This window comes from Zonotrichia leucophrys, chromosome 15 (assembly GCF_028769735.1).
Source record: "Zonotrichia leucophrys gambelii isolate GWCS_2022_RI chromosome 15, RI_Zleu_2.0, whole genome shotgun sequence".
NCBI classification, from domain to species: Eukaryota; Metazoa; Chordata; class Aves; order Passeriformes; family Passerellidae; genus Zonotrichia; species Zonotrichia leucophrys.
Window position 1 is genome coordinate 3,131 of NC_088185.1, and position 17,379 is coordinate 20,509.

General features: G+C 47.3%; 1 protein-coding gene across 4 annotated transcripts in view; it reads right to left on the bottom strand.

The window, feature by feature from the left end:
- Positions 1–296: 296 nt before the first annotated feature.
- The window catches only part of MMP17 (matrix metallopeptidase 17), a 77,608-nt gene continuing 60,525 nt past the window's right edge, over positions 297–17,379 (bottom strand). For all 4 annotated transcript variants that reach the window (XM_064726721.1, XM_064726722.1, XM_064726720.1 and 1 more), the window contains 7 exons: positions 13,481–13,764; positions 10,448–10,624; positions 10,215–10,314; positions 8,560–8,642; positions 4,899–5,051; positions 2,462–2,719; positions 297–1,268 (listed from right to left, as the gene is read on the bottom strand). In XM_064726721.1, the coding sequence (XP_064582791.1) occupies positions 943–1,268; positions 2,462–2,719; positions 4,899–5,051; positions 8,560–8,642; positions 10,215–10,314; positions 10,448–10,624; positions 13,481–13,764 (1,381 nt within the window). In that variant the 3' untranslated portion in view covers positions 297–942. The remainder of the gene's footprint in view (positions 1,269–2,461; positions 2,720–4,898; positions 5,052–8,559; positions 8,643–10,214; positions 10,315–10,447; positions 10,625–13,480; positions 13,765–17,379) is intronic.

Below are 17,379 nucleotides of genomic sequence, written 5' to 3' on the forward strand. Positions count from 1 at the left end.
GCTGACCGCACAGCATCTTCCCTGCTCCAGCCCATTGTGTGCAGCATGGCCAGGTATGGCAGAGTCACAAAAAAAATGCAATCTTGATTCCTCCCAAAACATAAGGCCAACCTGACACAGGATTTCTGTGAGACCAGGAATTTGTGTGCACAGATTAGTCTGGGACAGTGGTTGTAACTGCATCTCATTTGGCTGCACTGCCCTCATCCAGAGGGAAGGCTGCTACGAGCCTCAGCCGACAGTATCTTGCTGCAGGTATCAGGCTTGATCTGGCACAGGACTGGGAGATATCCATGTAGGCGGCCAAGGTTTATTAGAGAAATTGTTAAATTACAATGACTTGTATACAAAGATAAGCTGCAGCACCTTCTGAAAGGCAAAGGTGTTTCTGACCCATAGAAACTGATACAGGTTACCCAGACACCAGTGACTACAGCAGGCTTGACAGTAAATAATGATCACCTTGCAGTTAATCTTAGTGGAGTCACGGTTTCTTCTAGTGTACATCCAATGGGATGTGTACATCATCTCAGCACACAACTACTACCTCCTGCCAGCTGCCTTTCTGTTGCCATCTATCTCAGCAGCATCTCTTCTGTCCCCACTCCATCCCGGGAGCTCTCCGCTCCCTTGTTTGCTGTGTTTAAACATCCAGAGCAACACATCTCTAAGAAGCATTTCTGAATTCAACATAAGGCTGCTCTTATCTTTAACTGGATGGGGGAATAAGAAGATGCAGAACTCAACTCTGTTATTAGACCTTTAAACTGAAATTAAGAAGAAAGAAAATCCCAAAACAAAATCACTGTTCATTTCTCATGGAGAATTCAAACCCTTCACTAGCATGTTCTTAGGAATGTTTTTTTTCTGCTTGCAACACTTAGCAATCACGGAGGTGTATCCCGGAGCACCATGGTGTTGTCCTGCTGGTGAGATGATCCGTCAGAGGGCCACACAGACCAGTGCTGCTGTCCACACAGCCAGCACAAAGCTGGCAGTCAGTCTTGGTATGGGGTGAGGGCGTGGGGATGGGGTGCCTGAGGTGCAGGAGCAGACCTCATAACGGTTCTTCGAGCGGCTCTCGTCATGCTGTCCTGGCCTGGAGCGCGCCCCAGTCCTGCTGCTCCCGGCTGCCTCGGGGGCGTCAGCCTGCATGTCAGTGCACACCAGCCAGTCCCTGGCAATGGACTGTGGGTACCCGGGTTGCACCTCCAGATCACTGTCCAGCACCTTCCAGTACTCCTTGCCCTTGAAGAAGTAACTTGCACCTGCAAAGAGACCAAAACCCAAACACAAGGTGAGTGGCGGTGGATGGCGTCTCAGAGAAAGGTCAAAGGAGCACTTGGAGCAGCAGAGGAGCGTTCCCACCCCAGCTGAGGCCCAGGGAGCAGAGGCGCATGAGATATCACTGCTTGTTGTCAATATGCCCTCTCGCTGCAGGAGGGATGCAGAAGGGAAGGTAACTCTGTGCCTGCGCAGGATCTCTCACCTCAGCCAGGAGCCACCAGCAGTTGGAGGTGGATGGGGAGCTGTTGCCTCTTCTGCGGTGAGCCCTGGAGCAGCTATGCCTCCCAGTACTAGTGGGTGTGTAGGGTCGAGGCCCTGTGAACCCACAGCTGGACACATCATGCACTACTCTCCTTCGGGCATGGTAAAACTGGAGACCCCACTATTCATTAATGACTTGAGGTGTGTGCTGCTGACCCTGGGCTCAGAAAAATAACCGGAGCTTGACAGAGCCCTGGGAACCTTCTGCTTTCAGGTGCACGTTTTCCACTCTGAACTGGGAGGCTGTGAATTCTCTAAGCAGGCCCCATGCTCAGGAGGATTCCTACCTATGGGAATGTCACTCTCAATAGCTTTGGAAATTCAGCTTGAAAAGTCTCTGGAAGTAGCCTTCCTCTCTGCCTGGTTTAGTGATTGCTACTACACTGTTAGGTCACCAGTAAATAAACCCTGGAAGTACCACCTTGTTGTGAGCGAATAGCTGATTGTGACAAAATTTTTGTGGTCTTTTCAGGGGAAAGAAACCACTGAGAAATCTCATCAGAAAATAAGTTGTAACTCTGGGAAAACATCTTTGAAAGTATTTTCTGTCTGCATCCTCATATATGCACCTAAAAATCCAATGACAACAAGACCGGCAAGGACCAAATCAGCCCATAATAGGACAAAAATCACTGCAAAACAGTGACATCACATGTCACCTGTGTTCTTTTAATGAAGTGCAATAATTATCCCCCCACCTTATTTGTGGTGCCTGTTTAAAATTACAAAGTCCTCTGGTGAGCAGTATGGAGAGCTCTGGCTGGAATCACACCTCTCTCTTCAGCTTCCAGTCACCAGGAACATCCCATCAGGGGCTCAGCGTTTGTGTTGGCAGGCAGGGTAGAAGGGAGTACAGCTCAATAGAGCACTGATTTTCTTTGCTGTGCTTTTTTAAACTGCCATAAGGACTCACCATCTGACCACCTCATGGCATCATCTAAAGGGTTGGGTATTCCCTTCCACGGGACAGCCTCTGAAGGATAGCCGGGATCCATCCTCCGCTCATGGTCATCGTAGCACCAGTAGAGATTGTCCTTAAAGAAATAAGTCTTGTCATTGTGAGCCCAGGAGAAAGCAGCGTCGATTCCTCCCGGGGGCAGGCCAAAGTCCGAAATGGGGCGTGGGTACCCTTCTTCCACATTGTTATCTTTGAAGACCCAGTATCTGTCTCCTGTGGAAAGGAAACAAGCACAGAATAAAATCGCAGTCGTTGCACAGCCTAAACCAGTATTTCCCCACAGATGAGCTGAGCTAATGTTTTGTTATCTACTGCGGTGACAAAGTCTCGGGGCTGAGCTCTGGGCATTTAAGGATGGGAATAGGAAAGGGTCAGCCCATGGCTGAATGTCTGGCTTTGAACAGCTGCTTCTTTGTGTCAGGCTGTCCATGCACATAGCCTCTCTTTGCTGCTGAAAGCATGACTGTCCCAGGATATGACTGTCTCAGTCTGTTCCCTCAGAACACACTGACAGCATCAGTAGAGCTGTTACTTTTATGTATTTGATGGAGGCATTTGGTTTTCTGCCCTTTGCATTTCTGCCTGATATCCAAAGAAACAAAGCAGCTTTTGTGGGCAAACTGGGCATTTTCTGCAGACTATTTGGCTCCTGAGAAGCCAAGTGTGGTCCACTTTGGAAGGGAAATCACCACTTTCTAGGGCCAGATGGGCCAAGAGACCTGTGCATTATGAGCATGCACAGGGACTGGATACATCCCATACGAGCAGCTCAGTGCTCTTCAAAGGTCTTACACAGCTGCCCCCTTGGCCTGACCTTGGGAAGGATGGAACAAGCAAATTAACCCAAATGTCTCAATTTTTTTCACAGCTCTCTAACCACTGGAATAGTCTTTCTTCTTTTACAACACCTATTTAGGAACCTGCAGTGCCCTTTTGGGTATCGCATAGCCTATTTTAAGAATCAGAGTTTTTCCTCCCTTGGTTTTCTAGAATATCTGAAGGTGCCCTTAAATGCATGCCCATGTATCAGCAGCAGGACCTTAGAAGTCAAGGTAATTTGTGTTCTTTGATTTCAGTCCAGGGATCAATGAAATAGAGCTGGAGGGAGAGAATGAGTCGTATTTTATAGCTGGAAAGAAAATTCTGAGTTTGTGTTGGGAACTAGGCAGGACTAACACACAGAGAAAATGCATGTCTTGGAACAAGTTGCCAGCTGTGGCACATCTGGAATTTCAGCCTCCTTGGCAGCTGAGAGGAGCCCCTGGACCTGTGCTCTTGGTTGGTTGTCTGTTCATCCCCAGCAGAGAGAGAAGTGACTGAGGACCGCTGTGGTCTGCAGACTTGACTGGGAGGGTCTAGAGCCAGCCATAAGGCATGGCACACCCCTTAAGCTGGCCCCATTTTCTCTGGGAAAGCAGAGCAGGGCAGGCTGCCTGAGGCAGCTGGACACACGTGGCAGAGCCTTCCATATGCTCTTTCATGAAGAGATGTGGGGCTCAGCATGGCTCTGCTCTCAGCTGCAGCAGTCCAGGAGGGTGTCAGCTGCACTTGGAAAGGCCTTCTGCAAGCCTAGGGGCTTGTGTGGGACATGAGCCATCTCTCTGGCCTAGCTGGGGGAACTGAAAGCAAATTATTGCTTCCAGAAGTGCTTGGTTCAGCACTTCTCAAACCGATAATTGCGCCACGTTTCAAGCAGAACGGTCAGGAGACAAAAAGTAGTTTCCAAACAGGAAGAATGGAGAGCTGGGATGTGTTTAGCACTTCAAGGGCACAACCTTGGTGAAACAAGAGTCTTGCCAGGGTCTTGGGTGACATTGAGTGCATGGGTGGTGTCTAACCAGCACAGGTAGATGGTCTGTGGGGGACTCAGACATTTGTATAGAAACCAAGAGGTAAATTGTTCCTCCAGCTCTTCTGAAATAAAAGCTTGCAAGTTTTTTTAAATTAAAAGAGAGAACTATACTACTAATTTTAAGAAAAAAACACAGTAACAGAAATATAATTATTAAAACCAAAGGTCTTCAGTTTCATTTTTATTTCCTCTCTGACTATTTCTTTTCTCAGCAACACATACTGAAAAGAGAACAGGTCAAAGGAGGAACACACCACCTTTGAGCATGTGTAGGGGTGGTTTTTGCTTGTGTTTCATTCTTGAAAAGCTCTTGAAAAGATTTCTGCTACATTTGGCTGAACTTTATCTAATATGACATTTCCCTCAGTTTCTGGGGAACGTGACCATTAACGTTTGCTTGCCCTCCCTGCCGGCTCATTTCTTCTGGCCTTGCTCATGGACAACAGGATTCAGACTGGCACTTGAGATGCTTAACATGTGGCACTGGTGTCTCCTGCCTAGCAACACATTCTATACCTCCAGCACCATGTTTGCTCTCACCTTTGAAGAAGACAATCTTGTGGTCGCTGGTTCTCTCGTAGACTGCATCTAGGCTCTCCAGGTTGAGCGGCAAGCCCCGCCAGAAACGGTGAATCTGAGCCGGCTGGAGGGAGACCAAGTGCTTATTGCGAGTCAGTCTCCAGAAGTACTTGCCTGGAGGGACAGACTGGACATTACTGAACCACACTCAACCCCACCTTCCCTGGGGGGTGAGTGTCAGGTGGGTAGCAGCAGCAGGAAACAAAGCGTGTGAGATGGGAGCCATGATTTAGAGCCATCCTGCTTTCCAGCAGCATCTGTGACTGCTTTCTATTTCTAGCAGTCATTAGAAGAAATCCCTTTCTTTTTTGGATGAAAATAATCCTCTGGACATTGTGCTGGAGCTGTTATACTCCTGGCCACAGCGTGACTGCTGAGCCGGGGCAGGAGAAAGGAGCCTTCCGTCTCCTCCCTCCCTCTCTGCTCAGGACCTCCTGCAAGCTGGTGGGACCAGGCACCGACAGCCTTAAGCAAGAACTTCCAAAAAAACATCCCTATTCCTCCTCTCCTGAAGCAGCCACAACTTCCTGCACACAGTCCAGCTGCTTTTATGTTTGGAAATGTCTGGTATGTTACAGTGAAACACAGAAATACCAGATGGGTTGTTTTGTCATGAAGAAAAGGATTGAGAAAATAAAGGAGGAGGAAAACATCTGAATAGATCTGGAAGGCTTGTGGTGGGGAAGGAGGCAGTTAAGGACTTTGATACCATCTAGAGCTGCAGGATACTAAGCAGAGACTGCAGTCCTGTGGAGCTTCCAGGATGAATGTACTGGTGGTACCAGCAAATGCACTTCAACACCTGCAGCAGCACTGCCCCAGCTAGGAAAGAGTATTTCGGGGATTTCTGAAATATTTTGGATGTTGTAAAAGAAAACAGATTTATCCTTTGTGGGAAGGATGACAAATTTTTCCTGCTGAAAGAGCCTTATATGGGATTTCTCGAGGAATCTTAATGGTTTTCAGGGGCAACTCCAAACCCAACTCTGTGTTGGCTCTGGGATTCTCAGCCTTTTTGCAGCACATTTCATGCTATGTTTTCTCCAAAGAGCTCCATGGAGTGATGTGAGCCACAGCAAGATGTTTAGGAGGCAACTCTCAACTTCGTCTTTTATTTGTTATTGCCCGTTAGAAATTATTGCACATTATTTGCATCTGGTCTTGCATTAATTTCTTGCATGAAAGCAATAGAAAACAAAGATGCATCTTCAGATTTCTATGCCCCACACACTCCAGATTTTTCTCCAGAGCTGGCAGATTGTGACACCAGCTTTTAAAATTTTATGGAAATCAGGTCTTAGGGTAATAATGCAGGACACAAAATTCTAACACTTTAACATTCCCAGAGAGGGAATTTTATTCTAATTATAAGGATTTATATAACATCCTTGTTCTTCTGCTCCAGTTTGTGTATTTGCTCTATCTTACTGAAACATAAATTAATAATAAATTCCAATATGGTGGGAATTGCCATAATTACAGATCCTTTAAAGAATATAAAAAATCCCAAGGATTCAAATTTGGTGGCTATTTTACATCAGTGGAAACATATGTAATTAAATAAAGATGATCTCTGCATCTGTAAATAGCAAGGCACTAGACAAGGCCAGATTTCCACCTTTTTAGCAAGAAATACAGCCTAACTTAATTCATTCTTTAGCAGATCAACATCTGAACTTCCAAGTTTCCTGGGCTCATTGGAGACACAAAAGGAAGCCTCAGTACTGCTGACATTTTGTCCCTTTGGAAGTGATGGGCTCAGCAGGTGAGCCGCTGCAGGAGAAAAACCTTAAATCTACCCCAAAAGTCAGGAATAAATAGCCTGAGCTGTTGGTGACTTTGGTTGAGTTTTTATAAGCTATCAGGAAGAAGAAAGAAAATAAAGCACTTAAGTAGCAAGGAATGCTGAACAAGACAGCCCCAGTCTGCCCGGGCTTATGATCTGCCATAGCCCAGCCTGCTCACCAAAAGTGCTGGTGTTGCACGGATGATCATCAGCCGAAGCCAGATCCATGGGAGAACTGCTGCCACTAGCATGCAGGAATAATCTAAAAACCAAAATCCTAACCCCATATTTGTTAAAAAGCTCAATTTAAACCTTCCTCTGAGCTGAAAAACTGAACACAATAAAAACCAAGTGTGAGGTCCTGCTGCACCAAGATATGCGTGATAGGTTGAGGCAATTGCTTTCTTTAATTTCAGTTAATTTTGATCCCAGCCGTGTTCCACGCTAACCAGACTTCGGGTGCCTTTGGCAAGACTGCTGCACACACCATGCAGATGCACACACAGGCCAAAGGTGTTAAAAACTTCTGGAGTCTGTGGTGAGGCACCTACATCAAAGCAAGCGGTGATTCCAAAGAGCAAAGAACCCACTGTTGCCTTCAAAACAACAAGCCTATGAGGTCTGAGGAGCTCCAGTCCTGGGACCTTTGCAGTGGCTTCTTTCCATCTAGGAAACCAGCAGGACCAGCTCAGAATAAAATGCCTATCGAGGGACAAAGCTCAGCACTAGAGATTATTTACTCTGCCCCAGAGGTGACATCCCCTCTCCTTGGGGCACAGGACGGTTTGGGGGGCAACAATGGAGGCTGCAAATAAAGTGCTGGAGGCAGACATGCAGCTGGTATCCACTGACCCTGTGCTCTTTACATCTGCTTTTTGGCCTGCAATAAATATATCCAAAAATAGACACAGAGATGGATTTCTCTTTACTTCATCAGTTTTTTCCCTCCAAGGGACAGCCAGCCATTTATGCTGACACCAGTTCATGTCTTTGAGTTTCCCTTCTTAGCTGTGGCTTTTTGGAGCTGGCATCTGAACAAATAATGTTGTGGAACAGTCCCCATATTGTGCTTCCCTCAGGGCACAGGCAACGCCAAATTCTCCGAAGCCCTTTTGCTGTTCTTGCTTGCGACCCAAGGCTCACGCTGTGATACCCAGATGCCAGGATGCTGCTGCTCATCCCTGGAGAAAATGCTTCTGCTTACCTGGTGGATGGCTTTGGGGTGGCCAAATGGTGGCTAGGGATGCAAAGAAACACCCACGGGCATTTTTACATCTTGGAAATGTGAGAAAGCAAGCCCAGAAAGTCCAGCCTACAGAGGCTCTGCTCAGCTGAGAAGGTACCGATGGGATCCTCATCAACAGCTGGGCATCCTGGGAACACAGTGCCAGCAAGCGTTTGCTGCCACAAAACCAGATGGTCCTCATTTATGTACATACTGTCTTTGAGAGATGTACGGCAAGCAAAATTAGGGAAGGCGAAGCATGGGAGGAAAGGAACGCTGGAGCTATCCAGGAGGAAAGCAGTGGAGTGTTGTTGTTGCTCTGCTTATCCTTGGTTCGAGCTCGATTTTGACTTTTTGGTAGCACAATGATCAGATTTTAGTCCTTCAGCGGGCAGTCCAGTGTGATGGATCAGAGTAAAAACTGCTGTGCTGAATTGTCAGCAGTCCGGCCCCACAATCAGGTGTGAGATGCCTCCCTGGGTATGTGGGAGCAGCCCACAAACCCCAGCCAGCTCATCCTCACCACCCACTCCAGCCTATTCCATACTGTCCTGCCTCTGCTGCTGCCACATCAAAGCCACCGCAGGGTGGCACAGACCCCTGGTGCTCACCTTTGAAGAAGAAAGCCTCTCCCCGGATCTGAGCCACTGCATCGAAGTGTGTGTTACACCTGTTGGGCACGTCCCGCCTGAGCCTGTGGAGACATTCCCAGGTAGGCAGTGAGGGGCTGTGTCCCCCCCGATGCCTGCTACCCCACAGACTGAATCACCCCTGCTCCTGGAGAAGACTACAGGCTGTGCCCATCTGTCACACCTCATGTTCAAGCCCAGCCACGTGCACAAGGATTTCCAAGGCGAGCTCGGGCAAACCTCAGCCTGAAGACAGCTTGGGCTGACAACCCTGAGCCACCGGAAGCCGTTGCTGGGAGTCGAGTGAGGACATGCTCTACATTCACCAGCTCATGTAGTTGGTGAGAGCTGGCTTCCTGCTCCCAGTGGCACGGTGTGGCTCGGCCAGCTACCCCAGGGCAGCAGGACATGGAAATCAGCCAAGCAGCCTCTCACTCCAGCAGCTCAGGATGCCACTGCTCCAGGGCTAAGCTCCCAAGTGCCAGTGAGAGGTGACTGAGCTGCAAAGCAGAAAGCAGCTGAGCTTAAACAGAGGGACCTGGAGGAGCTACGTGATGTTCAGTGAAATCTACCTGGTGAAAGCCACCTGGCAAGTGGCAGCAGAGATATTGAGCTGCTTTAACAAGGTGGGTGGGGAAGGCACAGAGTATGAAGAACTGAGAGAGCCACAAAGCCCACATAAGAAATAATGACTGATGGAGGAACAAGGAGAGGATGCAGTGAACACGCACGGAAACGCTCCTGTGGATGACAAGGAAGCATGAATCTATTCTGCGGATAGAAAAATTGTGCTGGGCTGCCAGCACCAGCTTCTTTGCTCTTTGACCACAAAATGACAGATGTGGAGGCAAACCCCATCCAGTCTCCCAGAATACAAGGCAGGAACAAGGGGATGATGTGAGCAAGTTTCCTGCTGCTCCTGCTGCTGGTATGAGATGGCGGCCTCTTACAACAGCAGGGAGAAAGGCTCTCTTATATCTAGGTCTAAACATGGCCATAAGGAGCCTGGTGGACAAGCGCCTTTAGAAGCTACATGCGGAGAAATGTAACTAATGGCATTCAGCATGTTCAAACAAAAGGCGCACAAGGTGAAGGTGACCTGCTCCATTTCTGCTGCTCTCACTGGGGGGCTTTTAGTGTCTGGCAAAAATGTGTGACCATCACCTCCTGTCTTTTTGTTCAGTGTCCCTTCTTCTCTTAACTGTCCTGCTGTCTTGGTCAACATTTATTAATGAGCTATGTCTTGCACTTCCCTTAACGAAGCCATGCTGGTTGCTTTATGACACATGTAAGCAGCCCTTTGCCAATGTTAACCTGCATTGGAGTCAGACTATCAGTCCACTTGTTCCAATATTCACTCCCTCAGGTACATTAGGCAGTTGCTCACTGTGGAACAATTTAGGTAAGTTACACTTCTGCAATTCAGGATACTGCAGAGGAAGTTTGTTTAAAATTCCAGCAAGGATGAATTTACCTAAGGGTGATGGTGACAACTTTCCACTAATATGAATAAAAAATCTGAGTTTTAGCAAAATATCCAGAGAGAAATACCAAAGACAGAGTGAGCAGGAAAGATATGGATGAAACAGAGCTTCAGTACTACACATCCTTTGCAGGAAAGGAAGAATTTGACTTACGGGACAGTGGAGCGGTTCTCTGGCAGCTCTGGTAGGATTGGATGATCACCTGTTTTGCTTACTTCAGGCTTGGCTGTGGGGGACACAGATTCCCTGACTCCTGTGTAGAAAAAAAATGAGTAATAGGGAACACCATCCTTCCTACCAGCACCACTCACCCCAGAGAACGGCTATTCCAATGTGTCCTACCATGGCAGGAACAGGGTGTAGCCAGTTGAGGGACGCAAACTTACCATAGAGTTGCCAGATTCGGACTTTGTCCTCGTAAGGCAGGTCGTACTTCAGAGGGTCTCCCACTGGACCTTGGTAGTAGGGTCTCATGATAGACTCTATGGCAGAGATGTGGGTCAAGCCAATGGCATGGCCAAACTCATGGACAGCAACAGCAAATAGGTCCATCCCGTGAGTGTCTGGAGATAAGGATAAAATTGAAATAATGGTCACTAAGTGCTGAGAGTAATTGGAGGATTTGGATGGGCTACAGGGGCAGTAAGAGAAAGTGTAGGTTTATCTTGAATAAACTGGAAAGAAGAGCTTTGGAATAGGTAAAGTTTAAAAAAAATATTTTTTCCCAGTTAGGGAATGGGGTGGATCATATGAATATGGAAAGCAAGACTTCAGCCTACACCAGTCTGGGTATCACCCCTCTTATTTCCAAATCTGTCGGCACCTGAGAAAAAAAAAGGGCTGAGACAGCAACCACATCAGAACCATTTGCTGAGTGGCACTAGAGAAGCTGAGCCAGAGCAGTCACTCCCTGCATCTCATGCCTGCTGCAGCTGCTGACACAGCCTTTGCATTGCCCAAAATACCAGATTTCTGCAGCGACCAGCCAGGAGCTTGTCACATCCTGTGACAATGAGCCAAGACATGACCCGAGGAGCTGGGGAGTGCCGGCAGTGCCTGCCTGCCCACAGAGCTTTCCCTGCCTGGCCTTGCACGATGCTGCCCCGGCCAAATCCATCCCTCAGCCATCCTGTATGCACACAAGTGCAGGAATGTTCATCTGCTTACCAAACACCAACCTGCTCATCTCACTGATGCCCTGACACAAGTAGGTGACTGTGTCCAGCTTGTTTTTAGAGGATTTACCATCTTCTCCTGTTACACATCCTGTGCTGCAGCTCTTGTGTCTGCTGCCTTTGGCAAACACTTCGATCCTCACATGCCACAATGGGCATTAGGGAGACACTGTTGAACATCAATACCTCAAGCCTTTGATGACTTTTTTCCTTCAGTCTGGGCTATCACTACTATATTCTCTTTCCCCAAATTTCCTTACTTGCAATCTGACCCCCAGTGCCTCACACCACACCCACATAGAGACCAATCCTATCTCCAGAGCCTGAGACACTCATGTAAGGGGTTAATGCTCATTTCCAAACATACACCACTGCTACCAAAGCAAAGGAGGAGCTGCTCCCAGCTGTATGGGACTGAGACTGCTCGGTGCATTCCCACAACCCAGCTCTAGACAGGCTGGACCGCAGGTCCATGTAATTTCTGCCCCTCTCTGCACAGCAATGTCCTGCAGAGAGATACCAGAGGACAGCAATGACTTTAAGTGTGGTTCTTATAAAGATCATGATGTCAAGTATTGTAATAAAGAAGCAGTGAGTTGGAAAGATCCCTGTGGGGCTCAGGGGAGCGTCACATTCCCAGAGAACGACTGGAGACAAAAGAGATGGCTTCTTTGCCATCTGAGATGGCTACTTTTTTGCACAAAAGTAGCTGATCCTACCTAGTCCTTAGTGGTCCTCACCAGGCTCAGGGTGCCAGAGCAGGGAGGAGATAGTTTTTGCAGAATTTTGCCTTTTCCTTCATGACTATTATTTACAGGGTCTGTAACCAGGCGAGATTTTTATAACCTGTGCTGCTTTCCCTGACACTAAGAGAGAACAAGACATATGCTCTCTGACATTTTAATGCCAGACTGACAACCTTGGGGATATTTTTATATCACCTACCAAGTTGTTGTTTTTGAATCAGTAGAGAGAACAAAATAAATAAAAGATGAAGCTCAGATAGCTCCAAGATCTTCAAAATAGAGGGCAGATTTTTGCTGGCAGGCTCATCTCTTGGTGGAGCTCGGAGAGGCACCGCTGTGGGAGTGCTGGCTCTGAGCTCGCTCCTTCACTGGAGTTTGTTTCACAATGAGCACTCCCAACCACTAGCTGCAAAACTGACTCCATCACTAACACATTCCCTCTGGCAAGCTACTGACCACAGTGCTTGTCTCTGCCCTGTATATGTCTGCAGATCAAAACTGCTGCTTTTTTTTTTTCCTTCCTGATAAGAGCCATCAGTTGGGGCTAGAAACATGAAACAAGGAGCATGAAACAAGAAGCAGATATAATTCTCAAGGATCAGCCTGTCCAGACCTTTAACCTTCATCTCAAGACCTCTTCCAGCACTCTTGGTGAACCCTTCTGCCCATGAACACTCAGGGGGATGGATGACAGGTCAGCTGGTGGGCTTGCATTAGCTTGTTTCAGAGAAGACAGGTTTAAACAAAGTCATTAAGCTGAGGCAGCAGGATCCCACTAGGAGGCTGGTGGAGGAGGTGGAATGAGAAATAAATTAGCAGCTGGTGGCTGCAGAGAAGACAATCTGTCAAAACACACCTGACACAAAGGCTTGGGACCTGATCCCCACAGACGGTTTTGCAACTGAGGAACACTTGCCTCTGATATTCCCTCCGCTAATTAAAATTCTGCTTTGGCCAGATGAGATGACGATAAAAAAGAAAAGAACTGCAACTTGTAACCATCCTGATGCTAGGTAATAGACAGGAGATGGCTGGAAAAAACTAGGCCTTTTTCCCAGCACAACACAGAGCCCTTTATATGTAGGTCAGCTAACAGTATACTTTAAAAATAGGGAACTGGGACATGTGGCAGTGAAGGCACCCAAAACGTGTCAAAGTCAGAGAATGCAGTCCCCATCCAAGAGCTCCAGCAGCCGCATACCCAACCTGCAACCTTCCAGGTCTCAGAAGAGATGGGGACTGTGGTTGGGCGATGGGGAGCTCTGCAATTTCTGGCAGTATAAGGAGAAATATGGAGATGCCATTGAGGCATCCAGGAACATAAGAGTGTCCTCAACACAGCCTGGGTTGATTTTGCTAGCAAGAGGAATCAGATGACTTCAGGGATCCTGAAGCCTAGGGTGAAGGTGCGGCAGAGGCTAAACCACTCCAGCCACCCGAGCAGAAGAGAAAATTGTGAGCCCTCGTGCTTGGCTGCTGCTCTCCCACCCTGACCTACCTGATGATCGGAAGGTCCAATATTCATCATCGTCAAAATGAGTGTCCCCTGCTGTGTGATGGTCTCCGGGGAAGAAAGCGTGCGCCACCGTCCCACCAGGCCCGTCAAAGGGATAGCCATCATTGTGATCTGCTTTGGAGAAGTCTATCTGGATGTCAGCATTGTTTCCGGCCACTTCATGGAAATTCAGCGGAGTGATGTCACTCCAGACCTTCAGGGCATAGTACATCAGGGCTCGGACAGTGTCGTGGCCCAAGTGGGACTCTTTTGGGAAGGTGCGAACTCTGAAACAAAGAGGGCAAAAAAGAGGACGGGTCAGTAGCATGAAAGATCTCCAAGAACAATCAGAACTGGCTCTGCAGGTTCCTGGTGCCTCAGAGCCCCAGTGAGGACTTCAGAGCTTTTTGCAGTTTTGGGCTGAGCTGGAATGGAATAAAAGTCAATGTTTCCCATTGAAAAGTCAATGTATAACCCAACTTTGAAAAAGAATTCCTAATATTGTTGATTTAATAGAGGAGATGAAAAGACAAAGATGCAACAAGGCACCTTGGCTTCTAAAGCGGTATATTTAGATAAACTTTGATTGGCGATTTTGACAAAAATATACACGCTTTCCAAGCAAATGTACTGTTGATTGAGTAATTATTGACAAAAGCCTGTTTGGATGCCTTCTGGCCAGCTCTACCCCTGTAATAACAGACACTTTCTTCTTTGTGCACCAGCACACCAGCCGAAGTGTTTTTATGGTTTGACAGATTTTTAAAGGCTGAAGCAGCAATTATGACCACATCACTTACCCTGCTACATAACACGGCTGTGACAGCATCACTCGGTACCACACCACTTCCTATCACCAACGGGCAGTGATGACCTGACTACACTTCACGAGATAATTACAAGCATCAGAAGGGGAAGTCACACCACTCAAGCTCTTCCTGAGTAGTGATCTGAGTGCTGGGAGACAGCATGGGTGTGAAAAGTAGGGAGCAACTTGCTTGCTGAGGTTGTGAACACATCCCACACCCTCAAGAGACAGGCAGCCCAAAGCAGGCACCACCTTTGGGCCAGGGCAAAACTAGTCAGGGTTGAATCTCTGATTGAGGAAAAAGGGGCTTATGAAAATAAGCAGAAATCTCATTAGCAGTTCCTCTGAAGCACTTGGGATGCTCTTCCTTGAGACAGTGGGAATGAGTGGATGAATCAGGAAAAACACATCATAGCCAAATGAGAAAAAATCATTCGTACTTTTTCCTTTGCTATCCCTTGACTCTTTGGGCAAAGAAAAACCTTTTTGACTAATCTAAATGAGTTACATGCATGTAACACCAGATGATTGTAGGACTTCAAAGAAAACACATTTGTAAAGGAGACAGCACAGAGGTACAAACAGTAATAGCATGTGATTAGAAAATACAGTTTTCAAGGCAATTTTTAATTTATAGAAGAGATTATGCCCAGATGTAATCCTCTATAGTACAGAGATAAAGGTCACCTGGATTCCAGATAGTCATTAACTAGCTGCCTTCATCTTTCATAACACTCCTCAGGACTTAGGTAAACCTTTCGCTGCTTTAATTTCTACTAAGTCATTATACGTGTAACACGCACCATGTTTAGCCTAGGAATTATGACCTTTCTCCAGGATCATAGTGCCTAAGGCACAGAGTCACATTTAGGGACATTATCTGCTCTTTCCTTCCCAAGCCCTGCTCACCATGTGAGCTATTTTCCTTTCCTTTTCTTTCCAGCTGTAGAATGAGGATAATAAATCATATCTCCCTTTAAAAGGATGGTGGATAAAAAGCCCTGTCTAAAGAAACAAATATTATTAATATTCATCCCAAGATCTGACTCCAGAAGCATCAGATTGAGGCAGAAACAGAATCAATACCTATTTTACTTCTTCCAAAAAGTCCTACACCTCTGAGATGATCCACGTTTTATTCATATGCTGCAGGTGTAAGTGGAAAGTCTCTTATCCTTGAGTCATTATCACTGTCATGTTTTAAGAGAATCCCATCAGGGTTTTTTAATTCAGCATCTCATTTGATTGCTGGAACTCTGCTAATTGTTTTCAATGAGATTAGGAAAAGAGTATTATGATGATAGGATGTTTGTTGGCCTTGTATCACCCAATTCCACTGAAAAGGAAGCACATTTCTAACAGCATGCAGATAAAAAACCTTCCTCCTACCTTAAATTATTATTCTTAGTAATAGTAGTAGTAGTAAATGGTGTTTAGGTTTCCAGTGAAGAGAAGCACCCCTTCTTCTTGGATGTAAATCCCTTCTGAGATTCCTCTTACAGAACTCAGATCTTTGGCAAAAGCCTAATGTGAATAATTGGAGAGAAAGCTCTCTGTTCCAGACAGCCTCTGCCAGCCAGAGGGAGGGTGATGACAACTGGACTGCTCGGTTCCTTCAGCCACCCCACCAACACTGCCCTAAGCTGTAGGCTCAGTAACATCCTGCTGAAAATCACACTCTGGGATGTCCTGAGGAGTGTCTATCCCTGTGGCAGATGGGGCTGCAGGAGGGAACATCAACCACAACACTGGAACTGGCAGCTGCCGAGCAGGATGTGGTGTTCAGGGACACAACTGGGATACCAAGGAGAAAATCTCCCCTCTACGTTTAGTGCTCAGCCAGGCAGCAGCATTGCCATGCAGACAAATGAATGCTGACTCTCACACAGCGCTGCTAGTCCTTCATGTGTCCCCTGAGTCACCTCCTTTGCTTGACCCATCCCAAACAGACTTTGTATGTATAATGGTTAATAAGTAGAGACTAGAGAGAACTGATCTGCCTCTGTTTGCCGTCGAGGGGCACCCACACCTATTTTGATTTCTGATTTCCTTATTAGTTTTGTCCTCCAAAAGACAAAAGTGGGAGAGTATCAGTGATGGATGAGAAATCAATAGCTTGTTAATTAAAGCACTCTCTCACTTTCCCAGCCCTGACACTATGGCCAAATAAAATAAATGCAGAGAACTACCAAACACAGCAAGCTAAAGAGTGCTTGATAAACCCACACTGATTTTTCTTGGAAGGGGAAGGAAGAGGGGATGGTTGAAAGGGTAGATGCTTGCTGCCTTGGCAAAGATGCTTTTCCAGCTGCCCAAAGCCATCCATGGCGCAGCAGCCCTGAACCAGTGCTACCATGGCAGTGCTGCAACACTGCCATTGTCTGCAGGAGGAAAACAGCAGGTGTTGGAACCCTCCATCAACCCTCTCCCAGCATAGTCTAACTATCCCAGGTTGATAGTTAGACTATCAACCAAAAATGTTCAGTTTTTTCATTCTCCTGCCCTTTATCACACAGAACACCAGTCACCTCCAAGCCACTGTGCCTCTACACACCTACCTGCTCTCTGCCTCAGTTGCTCAGGGATTTTCCTGTGGGGGTCCCAGTTGCCTGTGACAGGGGCATTACAACAACCTAAAGAAGCCTGTCACTCACAGGTGACAGTCTGCCCCCTCTGGACACCTGTCAGCCCCAGACATGGGGGACAGAGCAGTCTGGGCTTTGGATGGGAGGTCCCCATGGCAGGATGCCACTGATTAAAGGAAGAAAGCAGAAGGATCAGGACCGTTGTGGGGATTGGAGTGCAGAACTGAGAGTTATGCCACCTTCCTCTAGACTGCCACCCCTCCACGCCTGAGTAAATCCACATCTGGGCTCAGGCCATGGCACTCACAGCACAGCCAGCGGTGGGCACTGACTGACTGGTGTCACTGCTTCTCTGCCAGTGGGCTCTGCTCCCACTCCGGCAGTCCATGGCCTGAGCACCAGTGTCAAAGACTGCAGCTCTGATGAGATGGCACAAGGGAGTAGTCCTTAACTACAGACAGATGAAAGCCAGCTCAGTTCAGCAGTGAAAGGAAAGAAGTGGGCAATTT